General features: G+C 52.8%; 1 protein-coding gene across 1 annotated transcript in view; it reads left to right on the top strand.

Moving 5' to 3' along the window:
- Positions 1–11,557, top strand: part of LOC140716002 (red-sensitive opsin-like) — a 34,934-nt gene extending 23,377 nt beyond the window's left edge. Inside the window, exons 5-6 of the mRNA XM_073028635.1 lie at positions 3,276–3,515; positions 6,989–11,557. Of these exons, the coding sequence (XP_072884736.1) occupies positions 3,276–3,515; positions 6,989–7,105 (357 nt within the window). The 3' untranslated portion in view covers positions 7,106–11,557. The remainder of the gene's footprint in view (positions 1–3,275; positions 3,516–6,988) is intronic.
- Positions 11,558–18,130: the final 6,573 nt, after the last annotated feature.

The raw sequence follows: 18,130 nt of genomic DNA, 5'->3' as shown, positions 1-18,130 counted from the left end.
CCGGGAGGTGTGAGGGTCCGGGTGGTGTGAGGGTCCGGGAGGTGAGGAGTGAGGGACCGGGAGGTGTGAGGGACCGAGAGGTGTGAGGGTCCGGGAGGTGAGGAGTGAGGGACCGGGAGGTGTGGAGTGAGGGATTGGGAGGTGTGGTGTGAGGGACCGGGAGGTGTGAGGGACTGGGAGGTGTGGAGTGAGGGATTGGGAGGTGTGGTGTGAGGGACCGGGAGGTGTGAGTGTCCGGGAGGTGTGGAGTGAGGGACCGGGAGGTGTGGAGTGAGGGACCGGGAGGTGTGAGGGACCGGGAGGTTTGAGGGTCCGGGAGGTGTGGAGTGAGGGACCGGGAGGAGTGAGTGTCCGGGAGGTGTGAGGGACCGGGAGGTGTGGAGTGAGAGTCCGGGAGGTGTGAGGGTCCGGGAGGTGTGGAGTGAGGGACCGGGAGGTGTGGAGTGAGGGTCCGGGAGGTGTGAGGGTCCGGGAGGTGAGGAGTGAGGGACCGGGAGGTGTGAGGGTCCGGGAGGTGTGAGGGTCCGGGAGGTGAGGAGTGAGGGACCGGGAGGTGTGAGGGTCCGGGAGGTGTGAGGGACCGGGAGGTGTGAGGGTCCGGGAGGTGTGAGGGACCGGGAGGTGTGAGGGACCGGGAGGTGTGAGGGTCCGGGAGGTGTGAGGGTCCGGGAGGTGAGGAGTGAGGGACCGGGAGGTGTGAGGGACTGGGAGGTGTGGAGTGAGGGATTGGGAGGTGTGGTGTGAGGGACCGGGAGGTGTGGAGTGAGGGATTGGGAGGTGTGGTGTGAGGGACCGGGAGGTGTGAGGGACTGGGAGGTGTGGAGTGAGGGATTGGGAGGTGTGGTGTGAGGGACCGGGAGGTGTGAGTGTCCGGGAGGTGTGGAGTGAGGGACCGGGAGGTGTGAGGGACCGGGAGGAGTGAGGGTCCGGGAGGTGTGAGGGACCGGGAGGTTTGAGGGTCCGGGAGGTGTGGAGTGAGGGACCGGGAGGAGTGAGTGTCCGGGAGGTGTGAGGGACCGGGAGGTGTGGAGTGAGAGTCCGGGAGGTGTGAGGGTCCGGGAGGTGTGGAGTGAGGGACCGGGAGGTGTGGAGTGAGGGTCCGGGAGGTGTGGAGTGAGGGTCCGGGAGGTGTGAGGGTCCGGGAGGTGAGGAGTGAGGGACCGGGAGGTGTGAGGGTCCGGGAGGTGTGAGGGTCCGGGAGGTGAGGAGTGAGGGACCGGGAGGTGTGAGGGTCCGGGAGGTGTGAGGGACCGGGAGGTGTGAGGGTCCGGGAGGTGTGAGGGACCGGGAGGTGTGAGGGACCGGGAGGTGTGAGGGTCCGGGAGGTGTGAGGGTCCGGGAGGTGAGGAGTGAGGGACCGGGAGGTGTGAGGGACTGGGAGGTGTGGAGTGAGGGATTGGGAGGTGTGGTGTGAGGGACCGGGAGGTGTGGAGTGAGGGATTGGGAGGTGTGGTGTGAGGGACCGGGAGGTGTGAGGGACTGGGAGGTGTGGAGTGAGGGATTGGGAGGTGTGGTGTGAGGGACCGGGAGGTGTGAGTGTCCGGGAGGTGTGGAGTGAGGGACCGGGAGGTGTGAGGGACCGGGAGGAGTGAGGGTCCGGGAGGTGTGAGGGACCGGGAGGTTTGAGGGTCCGGGAGGTGTGGAGTGAGGGACCGGGAGGAGTGAGTGTCCGGGAGGTGTGAGGGACCGGGAGGTGTGGAGTGAGAGTCCGGGAGGTTTGAGGGTCCGGGAGGTGTGAGGGACCGGGAGGTGTGGAGTGAGGGACCGGGAGGAGTGAGGGACCGGGAGGAGTGAGGGTCCGGGAGGAGTGAGGGACCGGGAGGTGTGAGGGTCCGGGAGGTGTGGAGTGAGGGACCGGGAGGAGTGAGGGACCGGGAGGAGTGAGGGTCCGGGAGGTGTGAGGGTCCGGGAGGTGAGGAGTGAGGGACCGGGAGGTGTGAGGGACCGAGAGGTGTGAGGGTCCGGGAGGTGTGAGGGTCCGGGAGGTGAGGAGTGAGGGTCCGGGAGGTGAGGAGTGAGGGACCGGGAGGTGTGAGGGACCGGGAGGTGTGAGGGACCGGGAGGTGTGAGGGTCCGGGAGGTGTGAGGGACCGGGAGGTGTGAGGGTCCGGGAGGTGTGAGGGACCGGGAGGTGTGAGGGTCCGGGAGGTGTGGAGTGAGGGACCGGGAGGAGTGAGGGACCGGGAGGAGTGAGGGTCCGGGAGGTGTGAGGGTCCGGGAGGTGTGAGGGACCGGGAGGTGTGGAGTGAGGGACCGGGAGGAGTGAGGGTCCGGGAGGTGAGGAGTGAGGGACCGGGAGGTGTGAGGGTCCGGGAGGTGTGAGGGTCCGGGAGGTGAGGAGTGAGGGACCGGGAGGTGTGAGGGACCAGGAGGTGTGAGGGTCCGGGAGGTGTGAGGGTCCGGGAGGTGTGAGGGACCGGGAGGAGTGAGGGTCCGGGAGGTGTGAGGGTCCGGGTGGTGTGAGGGTCCGGGAGGTGAGGAGTGAGGGACCGGGAGGTGTGAGGGACCGAGAGGTGTGAGGGTCCGGGAGGTGTGAGGGTCCGGGAGGTGAGGAGTGAGGGACCGGGAGGTGTGAGGGACCGGGAGGTGTGAGGGTCCGGGAGGTGTGAGGGACCGGGAGGTGTGAGGGACCGGGAGGTGTGAGGGTCCGGGAGGTGTGAGGGTCCGGGAGGTGTGGAGTGAGGGACCGGGAGGAGTGAGGGACCGGGAGGAGTGAGGGTCCGGGAGGTGTGAGGGTCCGGGAGGAGTGAGGGACCGGGAGGTGTGAGGGACCGGGAGGTGTGAGGGACCGGGAGGTGTGAGGGTCCGGGAGGTGTGGAGTGAGGGACCGGGAGGAGTGAGGGTCCGGGAGGTGTGAGGGTCCGGGAGGTGTGAGGGTCCGGGAGGAGTGAGGGACCGGGAGGTGTGAGGGACCGGGAGGTGTGAGGGTCCGGGAGGTGTGGAGTGAGGGACCGGGAGGAGTGAGGGTCCGGGAGGTGTGAGGGTCCGGGAGGTGAGGAGTGAGGGTCCGGGAGGTGAGGAGTGAGGGACCGGGAGGTGTGAGGGTCCGGGAGGTGAGGAGTGAGGGACCGGGAGGTGTGAGTGTCCGGGAGGTGTGAGGGACCGGGAGGTGTGAGGGTCCGGGAGGTGTGAGGGACCGGGAGGTGTGAGGGACCGGGAGGTGTGAGGGTCCGGGAGGTGTGAGGGTCCGGGAGGTGAGGAGTGAGGGACCGGGAGGTGTGAGGGACCGGGAGGTGTGTGCCAGACTCTGCTGATTCTCGCTGCCCTCCCCTCAGGTGGCCATGCAACAGAAGGAATCGGAGACGACACAGAAGGCTGAGAAGGAGGTTTCACGGATGGTGGTGGTGATGATTCTGGCTTTTTGCTTCTGCTGGGGGCCCTACACTTTTTTTGCGGTCTTTGCCTCCCTGCACCCTGGCTATGCCTTCCACCCACTGGCAGCTGCTCTCCCTGCTTACTTTGCAAAGAGCTCCACCATCTACAACCCCATTATTTACGTCTTCATGAACAGACAGGTGAGTGGAACCCCAGCATTGTTTCCTCCCACCTAAAGTGTGGAGGGAGCTTCACTCTGTGTCTGACCCCGGGAGTGTGTGATGGGATGGTGTGGAGGGGGATTCACTCTGTGTCTGACCCCGGGAGTGTGTGATGGGACGGTGTGGAGGGAGCTTCACTCTGTGTCTGACCCCGGGAGTGTGGGATGGGACGGTGTGGAGGGAGTTTCACTCTGTGTCTGACCCCGGGGGTGTGTGATGGGACGGTGTGGAGGGAGCTTCACTCTGTGTCTGACCCCGGGAGTGTGTGATGGGACGGTGTGGAGGGAGTTTCACTCTGTGTCTGACCCCGGGGGTGTGTGATGGGACGGTGTGGAGGGAGCTTCACTCTGTGTCTGACCCCGGGTGTGTGTGATGGGACGGTGTGGAGGGGGTTTCACTCTGTGTCTGACCCCGGGAGTGTGTGATGGGACGGTGTGGAGGGAGATTCACTCTGTGTCTGACCACAGGAGTGTGTGATGGGACGGTGTGGAGGGAGATTCACTCTGTGTCTGACCCCAGGAGTGTGTGATGGGACGGTGTGGAGGGAGCTTCATTCTGCGTCTGACCCTGGGAGTGTGTGATGGGACGGTGTGGAGGGAGCTTCACTCTGTGTCTGACCCTGGGAGTGTGTGATGGGATGGTGTGGAGGGAGTTTCACTCTGTGTCTGACCCCAGGAGTGTGTGATGGGACGGTGTGGAGGGAGCTTCATTCTGCGTCTGACCCTGGGAGTGTGTGATGGGACGGTGTGGAGGGAGCTTCACTCTGTGTCTGACCCTGGGAGTGTGTGATGGGATGGTGTGGAGGGAGTTTCACTCTGTGTCTGATCCCAGGAGTGTGTGATGGGACGGTGTGGAGGGAGCTTCACTCTGTGTCTGACCCCGGGAGTGTGTGATGGGACGGTGTGGAGGGAGCTTCACTCTGTGTCTGACCCCGGGAGTGTGTGATGGGATGGTGTGGAGGGAGATTCACTCTGTGTCTGACCCCGGGAGTGTGTGATAGGACGGTGTGGAGGGAGATTCACTCTGTGTCTGACCCCGGGAGTGTGTGATGGGACGGTGTGGAGGGAGCTTCACTCTGTGTCTGACCTTAGAAGTGTGTGATGGGACGGTGTGGAGGGTGATCCACTCTGTGTCTGACCCCGGGAGTGTGTGATGGGACGGTGCAGAGGGAGACTCACTCTGTGTCTGACCCCGGGAGTGTGTGATGGGACGCTGCGGAGGGAGTTTCACTCTGTGTCGGACCCCGGGAGTGCGTGATGGGACGGTGTGGAGGGAGATTCACTCTGTGTCTGACCCCAGGAGTGTGTGATGGGACGGTGTGGAGGGAGCTTCATTCTGCGTCTGACCCTGGGAGTGTGTGATGGGACGGTGTGGAGGGAGCTTCACTCTGTGTCTGACCCCGGGAGTGTGTGATGGGATGGTGTGGAGGGAGTTTCACTCTGTGTCTGACCCCGGGAGTGTGTGATGGGACGGTGTGGAGGGAGCTTCATTCTGTGTCTGACCCTGGGAGTGTGTGATGGGACGGTGTGGAGTGAGATTCACTCTGTGTCTGACCCGGGAGTGTGTGATGGGACGGTGTGGAGGGAGCTTCATTCTGTGTCTGACCCTGGGAGTGTGTGATGGGACGGTGTGGAGTGAGATTCACTCTGTGTCTGACCCGGGAGTGTGTGATGGGACGGTGTGGAGGGAGGTTCACTCTGTGTCTGACCCCGGGAGTGTGTGATGGGACGGTGTGGAGGGGGTTTCACTCTGTGTCTGACCCCGGGAGTGTGTGATGGGACGGTGTGGAGGGAGATTCACTCTGTGTCTGACCACAGGAGTGTGTGATGGGACGGTGTGGAGGGAGATTCACTCTGTGTCTGACCCCAGGAGTGTGTGATGGGACGGTGTGGAGGGAGCTTCATTCTGCGTCTGACCCTGGGAGTGTGTGATGGGACGGTGTGGAGGGAGCTTCACTCTGTGTCTGACCCTGGGAGTGTGTGATGGGATGGTGTGGAGGGAGTTTCACTCTGTGTCTGATCCCAGGAGTGTGTGATGGGACGGTGTGGAGGGAGCTTCACTCTGTGTCTGACCCCGGGAGTGTGTGATGGGACGGTGTGGAGGGAGCTTCACTCTGTGTCTGACCCCGGGAGTGTGTGATGGGATGGTGTGGAGGGAGATTCACTCTGTGTCTGACCCCGGGAGTGTGTGATAGGACGGTGTGGAGGGAGATTCACTCTGTGTCTGACCCCGGGAGTGTGTGATGGGACGGTGTGGAGGGAGCTTCACTCTGTGTCTGACCTTAGAAGTGTGTGATGGGACGGTGTGGAGGGTGATCCACTCTGTGTCTGACCCCGGGAGTGTGTGATGGGACGGTGCAGAGGGAGACTCACTCTGTGTCTGACCCCGGGAGTGTGTGATGGGACGCTGCGGAGGGAGTTTCACTCTGTGTCGGACCCCGGGAGTGCGTGATGGGACGGTGTGGAGGGAGATTCACTCTGTGTCTGACCCCAGGAGTGTGTGATGGGACGGTGTGGAGGGAGCTTCATTCTGCGTCTGACCCTGGGAGTGTGTGATGGGACGGTGTGGAGGGAGCTTCACTCTGTGTCTGACCCCGGGAGTGTGTGATGGGATGGTGTGGAGGGAGTTTCACTCTGTGTCTGACCCCGGGAGTGTGTGATGGGACGGTGTGGAGGGAGCTTCATTCTGTGTCTGACCCTGGGAGTGTGTGATGGGACGGTGTGGAGTGAGATTCACTCTGTGTCTGACCCGGGAGTGTGTGATGGGACGGTGTGGAGGGAGCTTCATTCTGTGTCTGACCCTGGGAGTGTGTGATGGGACGGTGTGGAGTGAGATTCACTCTGTGTCTGACCCGGGAGTGTGTGATGGGACGGTGTGGAGGGAGCTTCATTCTGTGTCTGACCCTGGGAGTGTGTGATGGGACGGTGTGGAGTGAGATTCACTCTGTGTCTGACCCTGGGTGTGTGTGTTGGGACGGTGTGGAGGGAGCTTCACTCTGTGTCTGATCCCAGGAGTGTGTGATGGGATGGTGTGGAGGGAGCTTCACTCTGTGTCTGACCCCGGGAGTGTGTGATGGGACGGTGTGGAGGGAGCTTCATTCTGTGTCTGACCCGGGAGTGTGTGATGGGACGGTGTGGAGTGAGATTCACTCTGTGTCTGACCCTGGGTGTGTGTGTTGGGACGGTGTGGAGGGAGCTTCACTCTGTGTCTGATCCCAGGAGTGTGTGATGGGATGGTGTGGAGGGAGCTTCACTCTGTGTCTGACCCCGGGAGTGTGTGATGGGACAGTGTGGAGGGAGCTTCACTCTGTGTCTGACCCCGGGAGTGTGTGATGGGACGGTGTGGAGGGATCTTCACTCTGTGTCTGACCCCGGGATTGTGTGTTGGGACGGTGCGGAGGGAGTTTCACTCTGTTAACAGGTAGCTAACTAGTGTTGTCTTTTCCTGGCCAGTTCCGGAACTGTATAATGCAACTTTTTGGGAAGAAGGTGGACGATGGTTCTGAGGTCTCCTCAACATCCAAAACGGAGGTGTCATCGGTTTCAAATTCCTCGGTTTCCCCGGCCTGATTTGAGTATCGCGGTTCGGGTGGGTTGGAGGTCTGTTCCCAGGAGAACACTTCCACCTTTCCCACTCTGCACCTCCCACTTCACCGATTTCTGCAGGTCCTTGATGTTGGATCCTGGTACTTCTGCGATCCACAGGTTCTTCGGACGTCAAGAATGAGGCACAGGATTTACTGATTGTGGCCATTTTATAACGTGTTACAAGAGTGGGAAATGAACAAGAAAGGAACGAAGAAAAGACAAAGGAAGAACCAATCACGCTCATCTCTTAGTCTCGAGATAACATCTTTCCAATGATAGAACAATTAACCTATAAGATAGCCAGATTCAAGTGGCCTGACGCCTGCTACTGAACACTGAGAGGTTTCGAGAAAAACACAGAAACATCAGTACCCTAATAACCAGGAAGTATTTTACTGTAACGTTTGGAAAATTCACTGTATATATGTAATTATATAAAAATACAAGCAAACTTAGGAATAGTAAAAACTGCAAGGAGAACAAATCCAACATTGATGACCTGCCTCATTAGAACATTCCAAGCCAGAGTCCATTATTGTCCATAAAACCTTTAAACTCAATGCCAGTGTCCTGCTCTTTCAGAGTCGAGTGTCACGAGTTCTTTGACCACGCTTAACCGTAAGACACAGGAGCAGAATTAAGCCATTTGGCCCGCGGAGTTTGCCCTGACATTCTCCCCGTAACTTTTGCAGCCCTTACTAATCAGGAACCTATGAACCTTTGTTTTACATGTTATTTGGCCTCCACTGGTGCGTGTGACAATGAATTCCACAGGTTCACTTGTCTTTGGCCGATGAAATTCCTCCGCATCCAGAGATCTAGAGGAATATCCTTGTGTTCTGAAGCTGTGCCCTCTGGTCCTAGACTCCCCAGCTATTGAAAACATCCTCTCTGTGTCGACTCTTTCTAGGAGAGTGGCTCTTGTTCCCCTGGCCACTGATTCCTTTGGACCTGTTGATGGATGGTGTTGAACCAGGTCAGGACTGGCTAATAGGCCTGCCTTTGTTTTGACTCCCCATACAGGGGCTCTGCCTATCCCAAACTTTTCCACAGGGGCCATCTGCCCTCACGGATGGGCACAGAAGTCCCAAGGGGTTCCAATGCACTGAAAGGTTGACTCTGCCCCGAGTCCCGGTGCCAATCTGACAGTTAGGCCAGAAAATGGCTGCCGCGCCCCTTTCGCCATGACAGCACCCTCTTTCCGGACGAAAGGAAACCCCGATGAATTCAAGACCTCAGCCCCAAAATAGATGACAAACTGCTCTGATCCTTGGCGTGTATTTCAGCCCCCACCCTCTTCATCGCTCCGACCTCCCCCCCACACACGTGAATCTCTATCTTCTGGCTCAACACCAGAGTCAATCAGTTGTTCTCATGCCAGCAATCCCAACTCAGGGCGAGTCCTTCGATGTTACCGATCTCGGAAGTGCGGAAGTAATAGCCCAGAGGTCCGGAGGCCTGTCCTGGAGTTGGTGGAGAGAGAGAGAGAGAGAGAGAGAGAGAGAGAGAGTGTGTGAGAGAGAGAGAGAGTGAGAGTGTGTGTGTGTGTGTGTGTGTGGAGGGAGGGAGGGGGAAATGGGGCTTGTTTTGCTGCTGTTTTATTGCTTGTTGAGTTCTGTGTTGTTCTGCTGAGCGTCGTGGGCACGCTAAGTTGGCGCCGGAATACGTGGCGACACTAATGGGTTACACCAGCACATCGCTAGGTTGTGTTGGTCGTTAACGCAAACGGCGCAGTTCACTGTGTTTTGGTGTATTTCCGATAAATAAGTCTGAACTGAATTTGCCCTGACCTTAGAATAATCAGGAAACCTGTGTAAAGCAAAATATATAGATTTCTTTATCAACTCATTGTAAACCCCAACCTTGTGTGTACTTTTTAGAAAATACAGTGGATTCCAGTTACATCGGGAAACATTGGGACCAGGACATTTTAGCCCAATTAAGTGGCTGCCCAAGTTTCACGAAGATAGTTAAAAAATGTATTAAAAAGACTGAAAAACACAGTATACAGTTAAGAGGAATTCAGAACGAGTTAGAACACTATCAGTACTACTAGAGTATAGTACTATATCACTAGCAGTAATATATCACTATATTCCTAGTAGTCATCGACAGCGGAATTACGCTTTTGATTGACTGTAAACGAACAAAATCATCAGAGTCACCTAGTCCAGAACAGCCTTCATACAACTTTCAACAACTGCATCCTCCAAATCTGAATTTCATTGTAGCATTCAAGATGATTGTTGATACCTTGGAATTATTTGTAGTTCCTAACTTGTTGAAGTAGCAAAATCATTTCATTTTCACTCCCGGCCATCTCTGGTATCTCCAAGCCCGGATGCCTGAAACCACAGTGAGTGAAGCGGTTCTGAATTGTCTTACTGCTTATTTCTCGCTAACTATCAGTGACAAAAATCGCAGCTTTTTTGAACTCACACGCGCAGCTGACGCTATTTAAAAACAGTTCATGCTAAGCACGGTGGGGTGTTTAAAGGCCACACAAGTGCGTGCATCTGATGCAAGTTAGAAATCTGATGCAACAACAGGAGAATGGTCAAAGTGGCAGACGGAATAGTGTTGGGAGGTGAACTTCGCTAGAAGGAATAAAAACGTAGACTATTTTCTAAATGGAGAGAAAATTCAAAAATCTGAGATGGCCAGGGACCTGGGAGTCCTCTTGCAGGATTCCCTAATTGCAGGTTGAGTCTGTGGTGAGGAAGGCAAATGCGATGTTAGCATTGATCTCGAGAGGACTAGAATATAAAAGCAAGGATGTAATGCTGAGGTTTTGTAAAGCACTGGTGAGGTCTCTCTTGGAGTCTTGTGAGCAGTTTCCTTACCTAAGAAAGGAACGGGATTGATGCACCATCAATAACTCTCAGACGTGAGGCGAGATATCGGCTTTTATTGACTGGAAGAAAGAACAAGCAGCAATTGACCACCATGCTACATCCTGGAGACTGAGGGCTGGGCTCAGGCCTCAATCGCCTTTATACCGGGGTCTGTGGGAGGAGCCACGGTCAGTGGGAGGAGCCACAGGAGTAGTCAGCGGGGGTCTGTGGGAGGAGCCACAGGATCAGTCAGCGGGGGGGGTCAGTGGGAGGAGCCACAGGAGCAGTCAGCGGGGGTCAGTGGGAGGAGCCACAGGAGCAGTCAGCGGGGGTCTGTGGGAGGAGCCACAGGAGCAGTCAGCGGGGGGTCTGTGGGAGGAGTCAGCGGGGGTCTGTGGGAGGAGCCACAGGAGCACAGCGGGGGGGGCGTGTCCAGACAGGTATATGTAGTTCACCACAGGGAGAGAGTTCAAAGGGTGTTTACAACAACGATTCCAGCATTGAAATGCTTGCATTATGAAGAGCGTCTGATGACCCTGTGCCTGTACTCACTGGAATTCAGAAGAACTCTCTCATTTGAAACCTTTGAATATTGAAAGGCCTTGATAGAGTTGATGTGGAGAGGATCCTTCCTATGGCTGGGGGGAGTCTAAGACCAGAGAACACAGCCTCAGAATAAAGGGGGATCCTTTTAGTGAGGAGCTGAGGAGGAATTTCTTCAGTCAGAGATTGGTGAACCTGTGGCATTCTTTGCCACAGTCATCGGGTATAAGTTGATAGGTTCTTGATTGGGCAGGGCATGGCGGGATACAGGGAGAAGGCAGAAGATTGGAGTGAGAGGGAAAATTGGATCAAGCATAATGAAATTGTGGAATGGACTCAAATGGCCGAATAGCCTAATTCTGCTCCTATATCTTATGGTCGAACAATCTCCCGTCCCATTTAAGTGCATAGTGTCTTAAATAAACAAAGAGAATCTGGGCTAATTCCTCACTTAGATTCTTGATCATTTCTATTTTTTTACACTACTTATTTAATTTAACAATTTAATATATATTTAAATGGTTTGGCATGGACTAGATGGGCTGAATGGCCTGTTTCTGTGCTGTAGTTTTCTATATGTACTTACTGTAATTCACAGTATTTTCTCTCTATGATGTATTACATTGTACAGCTGCCGCAAAGTTAACAAATTTCACATCAAATGCCGGTGATATTAAATCCGACTCTGAATTCTGATTCTGTTCTTCCAGAGTTGTCCCAAATAAGTAGCTGTCCCAATTAACCAATGGCCTGATTAACAGGAATCCACTGTATTGAAAATTCAATGCCCACCCAAACTGCCCCATGTAAACGCTGTCACGTTCTATCGACGCTTCACGGCCACTGGGAGGGTGGCTCAATGCTATGACGTGTTTGCAGAGGCAAATCGCCCACTCTGTATATATACTGTGCCGTAATATTGTGTGTTCTATATGTTTTTTTAATTCATTCATTCTAACTAGTGAACAGCATTCAAAAACCACATAAAAATTGTGATAGTTTTATAGTCTACTTCATGTAAATTATTTTCTGAATTAAATACAAATTCTGCAATGTCTGGCAAGACTCGGAAGCTATCTTTCTGTCCCGGTCACCTCTGAACTATCTGTTGACTGGTGCCATTCTCAGAGTTGGGGTGGAGCTTATTACAATAAATCGCTCCTATGTCCCTCCCTCTTGGCACTTACCCCTGCAAGCCACATGAGTGTTACACCTGCCCGTGCACCTTCTCTCCCACCGGCATTCAGAGCCACAGACAGTCCGTCCGGGTGAGGGAACGCTTCACCTGCGAATCTGCTGCGGTTGTCTATCGCGTCCGGTGCTCCCGATGCCGCCTCCTCTACATCGGTGATACCCGTCATAAACCGGGGGGTCGCTTTGTCGAGCACCTCCGCACCATCCGCCACAAACGGGACCTCCCATTCCCATTCCGACATGTCGATCCATGGCCTCCTCTTGTGTCAAGATGAGCACCCCCCCCCCCCCCCCAGGGTGGAGGAGCAACACCTTATACTCCGTCTGGGTACCCTTGTCGTGGTTTCTCGTGCCCCACAAACGACCAGGAGACGCAGAAGATTCTTCAAGAAGTATTAAACTTTAATTCGCAAATCAAAGCTGAGACAGTCATTGAGCTAGTCGCTGATTGCCCACCGATCCTTGTACATAGCATTTTTTATAGCAATCTCCTGGTTTAGTTGTATATCCAATCGCTCGATAGTTGCGTATCACAAGTACATCCGCCACATTGACTTAATCCTGTTCTAATCTACATCTCTTAGCTACCTCTCATTAACACACCATTGTCTTCTACATTCTTAAGATTTCATTCTCCTACTAAATTGGATACATCCATAGCAAATAGCAAACTCAGACTACATAATCTACATCAAAGCTGACTACATAGTTTTGGTTACACAGCAAACAATGCAACTTTTATACTCCAATACCCTCCACCCTGATGGTATGAATATCAATTTCCTCTTCTGTTGAACAAAACTCCCCCTCCCCACTTCCTCTATTCCCCGCTCTGTCCTCTCACCTGCCCATTCCTGCACGACCTGGATCAACACGTTGATGTCGTGTGGAGGTTTGCATCAGGCGATGCCAACTCAGGGCCACGCACCTTGGAATGGCCGTGGGCGAGATGCCACGTGGAGATTAATTCAACCCCGGCTCCCGAACGGACAGACTCGCATCTGCCCCCTCCTGGTCCGTGCCATATGAAATGACAAAACTACCCTATTACTTCCCCCTGGGTCCCCTCCTCTTTCCCTTTCTCCTATTGTCCACCCTCCTCTCCTATCAGATTCTTTCTTCTCCACCTACCTGGCTTCATCTATCACCGTCCAGCTAACTCTTCCCACCCCCCCACCCCACCGTGTAATTCAAGCATCTCACCCCCTCCTCTCTCAGTCCTGAAGAAGCGTCTCAGCCCGAAACATCGACTGTTTTCTCTTTCCCGCCTAGCCTGCTGAGTTGTTATGTGTGAGTTGCTTCGCATCGGGATCACAGGCACACAGCATCAGAGAAGCGTAAAATAAGCGTTGCCGGGTCTTGGGGACCTGAGTTATAGGGAAAGGTTGAATACGTCAGGACCTTATTCGCTGGAACATCGGAGAATGAAGGAAGATTTGATAGGGGTATACAAAATTATGAGTGGTAAAGCTAGGGTACAGTTTGGGCTGGTCAGCACTGAACTTCGAGGCAGATGGTCCTGAGTTCGAATCCAACCTGGGCTGCAGTAACTGCACAGGTACTTCCATATTTTGCCATGAAAACCCTATCAATAGGGGCACCATGAGTCGATGGAAAGTTGACAGCACCCAATAGGAATGAGGGAAGCACACTTTTTCCTCTGAGGTTGGGTGAGGCTAGAACTAGAGGTCATGGGGTAAGGGCGAAAGGTGAAATATTTAAGGGGAACCTAAAGGGCAACTCATTCACTTGAGGGTGATGCGACTGTGGAAAGAACTGCCAGTGGAAGTGATGGATACAGGTTGGATTTTGGCTTTTAAGAGGAATTTGGATAAGTACATGGATCGGTGGGATATGGTCCAAGTGGGACCATTAAGAATAGGCAGAATAATAGTTTTTTTTAATTGATTTTTTTAAAATGCATTTTCTACAAACAAAACCCCCCCCCCAAAAACAAAGTAGGAAATTAGTACAGTGCAAGATAAACATACAATAGTAATATAATACAAAATAAGATAATTGAGAAAGCACCCAAGTTGAAGTCATGTAAAGTTAGTGTCCACCCCAAGCCCCACAACAAAAAGAAACTCCAAACCAACCAAAACAAAATGTAGAAAATATAAATCAGAACATTCAAACCCCCAAAACTGTAAATACACTTGAAAACAGAAGATAATAATGCCTACTACCAAAAAAAAAGAGCTGAAAGCAAGGGACTGAAAAAAAACGAGGAAAATTATGAAAGTACTCAATAAAAGGTCCCCAGACCTTATGAAACTTTATATCCGAATTAAGAATTGAATAATGAATTTTTTCGAGGTCTAAACAGGACATGATATCGGTAAGCCATTGAGCATGCGTGGGTGGGGCAACATCTCTCCATCTAAAGAGGATTAGACGTCTAGCCAGGAGCAGAATATTAGTTTGCCGCTCAAAGTCCAACCCTACGTCCCCATTGTGAGAAGTGGGAATGGGTGAGGTCAACCGACAATGCTCTGGTGAAGCCGATATGGCCAGTCCCCTGTACGGTGGATACCTTGGATGACAGAACATTGATGAAGTCCAACCGTACCGTCATCTTCAGCAACTAGATGGGCTGAAGGGCTTGTTTCGGTGCTGTAGTGCTCTATGACCGTAAATTTCACACAATTAGAACAAAATAAAACAAGGTCAATTTTTGTGAAAATAGGTCATATGCCGCTGAACTGTAGTGATCAGAAATGTGCTGGTTGGTTAAAGAACCCCCAACAAGGGCAAGTTCACACCCGTGCTGGGATTTCTGCGGCACATGCCAGCCATTTTGTGTGGCCGTGTAGACCTGAGTCAGCATCGGGTCATCTCTGCCGTAAAAGGGAGATTTTCAATTGGTATTAGGGAGAAAACGTCAGGAGGAGTGTCCCCTTCTGTAAATTTTTCAGATATTCCCTTTTCCAGGGGTAAACAGGACAATCCATCAGCATTTCCATGATTAGTTGTTCTATGGAATTCGATCTTGTAATCCTGTCCTCCAAGAGCCCATCTTTGCATCTGTGCTGCCCCCTGTTGGTGGAACACCCTTCTGTGGATTGAAATGGACTCCGGTGGTCGATGATTATTAATGAGGGCCAACTCTTCCCCATACGTACTGGTTGAAATGTTTTACACCCTAGACCAGACTCAAGGTCTCTCTGTCAATCTGTGCGTAATTTTTCTCTGCGGTGGTAAGGGAACATGATGCAAAGGTGTTCACTTCCATCGCTCATAGCATGTGACTTGACTGCACCTGCACTGCGAGGCAAGACTTTACAGGCAAAAGCGTCACTGGAGGCAGTGGATCACAATGTCTGATCTCACCACTTTCATTACCTTTTGGAACGCCACCTCACACTGCTTTGTCCATTGCTATTTCTGTTTACTCTGTCACAACGAGTTCAAGGGGTGGAGCACAGTAGCCAAGTTTGGCAGGAACAAGGGCGACCGTGACACATCGCTTGGCCTTGGGCCATCCACCACTGCTTGCATCTCCTCAGCACGCTTGTGTAAGGCGTCGTTGGTGTGACCACAGTAAGTGATGCCTGGTTTAAAGAATGCACGATGATGTCATCCAGGTAACTCCGAGTGTCTGGGCCGCCTTGCAGCACCTGGTCTACGGCTTTCTGGCACAGTACAGGTGCAGCTGCTACTCCAAAAAAAAAAGAGAATGCCTATTATAGCCATAAAGCCTGTTATGTTCAAAAATGCTTTGGACTCTTCTTCCATCTCTATCTGTAGGTAGGTGTCAGCTACGTCCACTTTGCTGAAGTTCCCTCCAGAAAGGTTTGCTAACTTTCAGTACTAGGTTAATGTTGACCTTACAGTCACCACCGATCCTGGCAGACCCATTCTTCTTGTCTGCAGGGACCCCTGGCATTGATCCGTTCCACCTCCAAATGATCTAGCTCACTGGCTACTTCATCACAGATGGTACTTCTTTTCCTGAGCATCTGTGTCAGTGCTAATCCATGTGGTGTATCAGTGTGCATACTGGATGCTCTTCTGAAGCCAGAGTGAGATCGCTCAAAGCCCTCAGGGCCATCTCTCGAAGCCCCCCGCTTGGGAGAAATCAAATATCTTGGGGAGCTTTTCTAGGTAGGTAAGCAGATGTAGGTACTGCAAATATTTACTCCATTTTCCTGTTTGTTTATTTATTTATAATGTGATTCATTTGGACTACTGAAGTCTTCTTTTCTCTCCCTGAGAGTTTGACTGACTTCTCTGCTGTGCCTGTGTATCTTTGCACTTCCCCAGGCCAGTGGCTCACAGATTATTACGATGTGTCTGCTTTTGGGTGTCGTTGGAAAGTGTTGCTTAGCTCAGCCCAGCCTCTGGTGCATACAATTAGCAACTAGCATAGGCAGTTTAGTCTCTGGATGATTTTTATAGACATAAGCTAACAAGAACAGACTTACTGTAAATTCTTTCTTGTTGCAGATCTCACTTGGTCTGTAGAGCTAATTCAAGTCAAGTCACTTTTATTGTCATTTCGACCATAACTGCTGGTACAGTACACAGTAAAAATGAGACAACGTTTTTCAGGACCATGGTGTTACATGACACAGTACAAAAAACTAGACTGAACTACGTAAAAAAACAACACAGAGAAAAAAAAAACACACAACTACACTAGACTACAGACCTACACAGGACTGCATAAAGTGCACAAAACAGTGCAGGCATTACAATAAATAATAAACAGGACAGTAGGGCAAGGTGTCAGTCCAGGCTCTGGGTATTGAGGAGTCTGATAGCTTGGGGGAAGAAACTGTTACATAGTCTGGCCGTGAGAGCCCGAATGCTTCGGAGCCTTTTCCCAGACGGCAGGAGGGAGAAGAGTTTGTATGAGGGGTGCATGGGGTCCTTCATAATGCCGTTTGCTTTGTGGATGCAGCGTGTGGTGTAAATATCCGTGATGGCGGGAAGAGAGACCCCGATGATCTTCTCAGCTGACATCACTATCCGCTGCAGGGTCTTGCGATCCGAGATGGTGCAATTTCCGAACCAGGCAGTGATGCAGCTGCTCAGGATGCTCTCAATACAGCCCCTGTAGAATGTGATGAGGATGGGGGGGGGGTGGGGTGGGTGGGAGATGGAATTCATCAACTATCAACCACTTCTGACACTATGTTGTGTTCAACATTGAGGGAGTGTACAGAGCACACCAGGGCACCAGCATGCAGGATATTCCTCTGAACTTTATTGATAACGCTGCTTGTACAATATGTGAGTGTGGCTAACTGAGAGGCATAGGATTAACCCATTAACTACCAATACACCTGATATTCACTGAGACACTCCTGTATCCAGTGTCACCTTATACTTTACAATCAATCTACGTGTATAGGTCACCTTGTGCATTTTTTGGTTATTATATTCTTTATCTTATTTTTTTGGGCTGCATCAGATCCTTTACACTTGCCTACCGCAAATGACATTAAACAATCTTGAATCTTTTAGACAAAGGATCTTTTAGAAGATCTCTAATCTATGTCGATTCTTGCACATGATGAAGCCATCTTCTTTGTTAAAAACTATTGAAGAGGAAAGTAAATCCAAATGGGGAAGAGCATCGGGCAGTTCCACTTACGGAGCTGGGTCAAAGGGCACTGCTCTATTTGCAATGAACTGGAGTGCTGAGTTCCACAGCAAGTCCTCGCTGGGGGGAGTTCAGGACCGGGAAACATAATTTCTCTGGGGATTGCCACCTTGTCGTGGTGGATAGGCCTGAGTATCTGCGGTCCAGACAGCTATGCAGTCTGGAGCTTAGCTGCTGATGGGATGGTCACCCATGGCGGTGAGTTTAAAGGGGAGGTTGCAGACAAAGAACAATCCAGCCAGCTGATAACACATTACAACAGTAGTGAAGGCTGTACGATAGGGTCTTTTAAGTGGCTCCTGGACAGGTGCATGGAGCTCAGAAAAATAGAGGGCCGTGGGTAACCCTGGGTAATTTATCAGGTAAGGACATGTTCAGCACAACTTTGTGGGCCGAAGGGCCTGTATTAGCTATAGGTTTTCTATGTTTCTAACCCAGCCCTGGGGAAAAGCCCGTGGCCATTCACCTGCTCTACACATCCCCATCAACTCAAGAGGGAAGGGGGAAACTTTAGAACATAGCACAGTACAGGCCCTTCAGCCCACAATGCTGCAGCCACATTTTAACCTTCAGCAAGACCCTTCCCTGCCACCTGACCCTCAATTTCCCCATCATCCATGTCCCTCTCGATTAAAAATTCAAGATCAGATTCTGGGACCAGCGCCTTTAAGGGGCTCGGGTGGGCTTGCGCCTTTAAGAGGCGCCGTTGTCGGCTCGGCCCGGCCGCCGCCTGCGCCTTTAAGGTGCTCGGGTGGGCCTGCGCCTTTAAGAGGCGCCGTTGTCGGCTCGGCCCGGCCGCCGCCTGCGCCTTTAAGGTGCTCGGGT

Source organism: Hemitrygon akajei, chromosome 24 (genome assembly GCF_048418815.1).
Source record: "Hemitrygon akajei chromosome 24, sHemAka1.3, whole genome shotgun sequence".
In the NCBI taxonomy this organism is placed as follows: domain Eukaryota; kingdom Metazoa; phylum Chordata; class Chondrichthyes; order Myliobatiformes; family Dasyatidae; genus Hemitrygon; species Hemitrygon akajei.
This window is presented reverse-complemented; position numbering and strand designations above follow the sequence as displayed.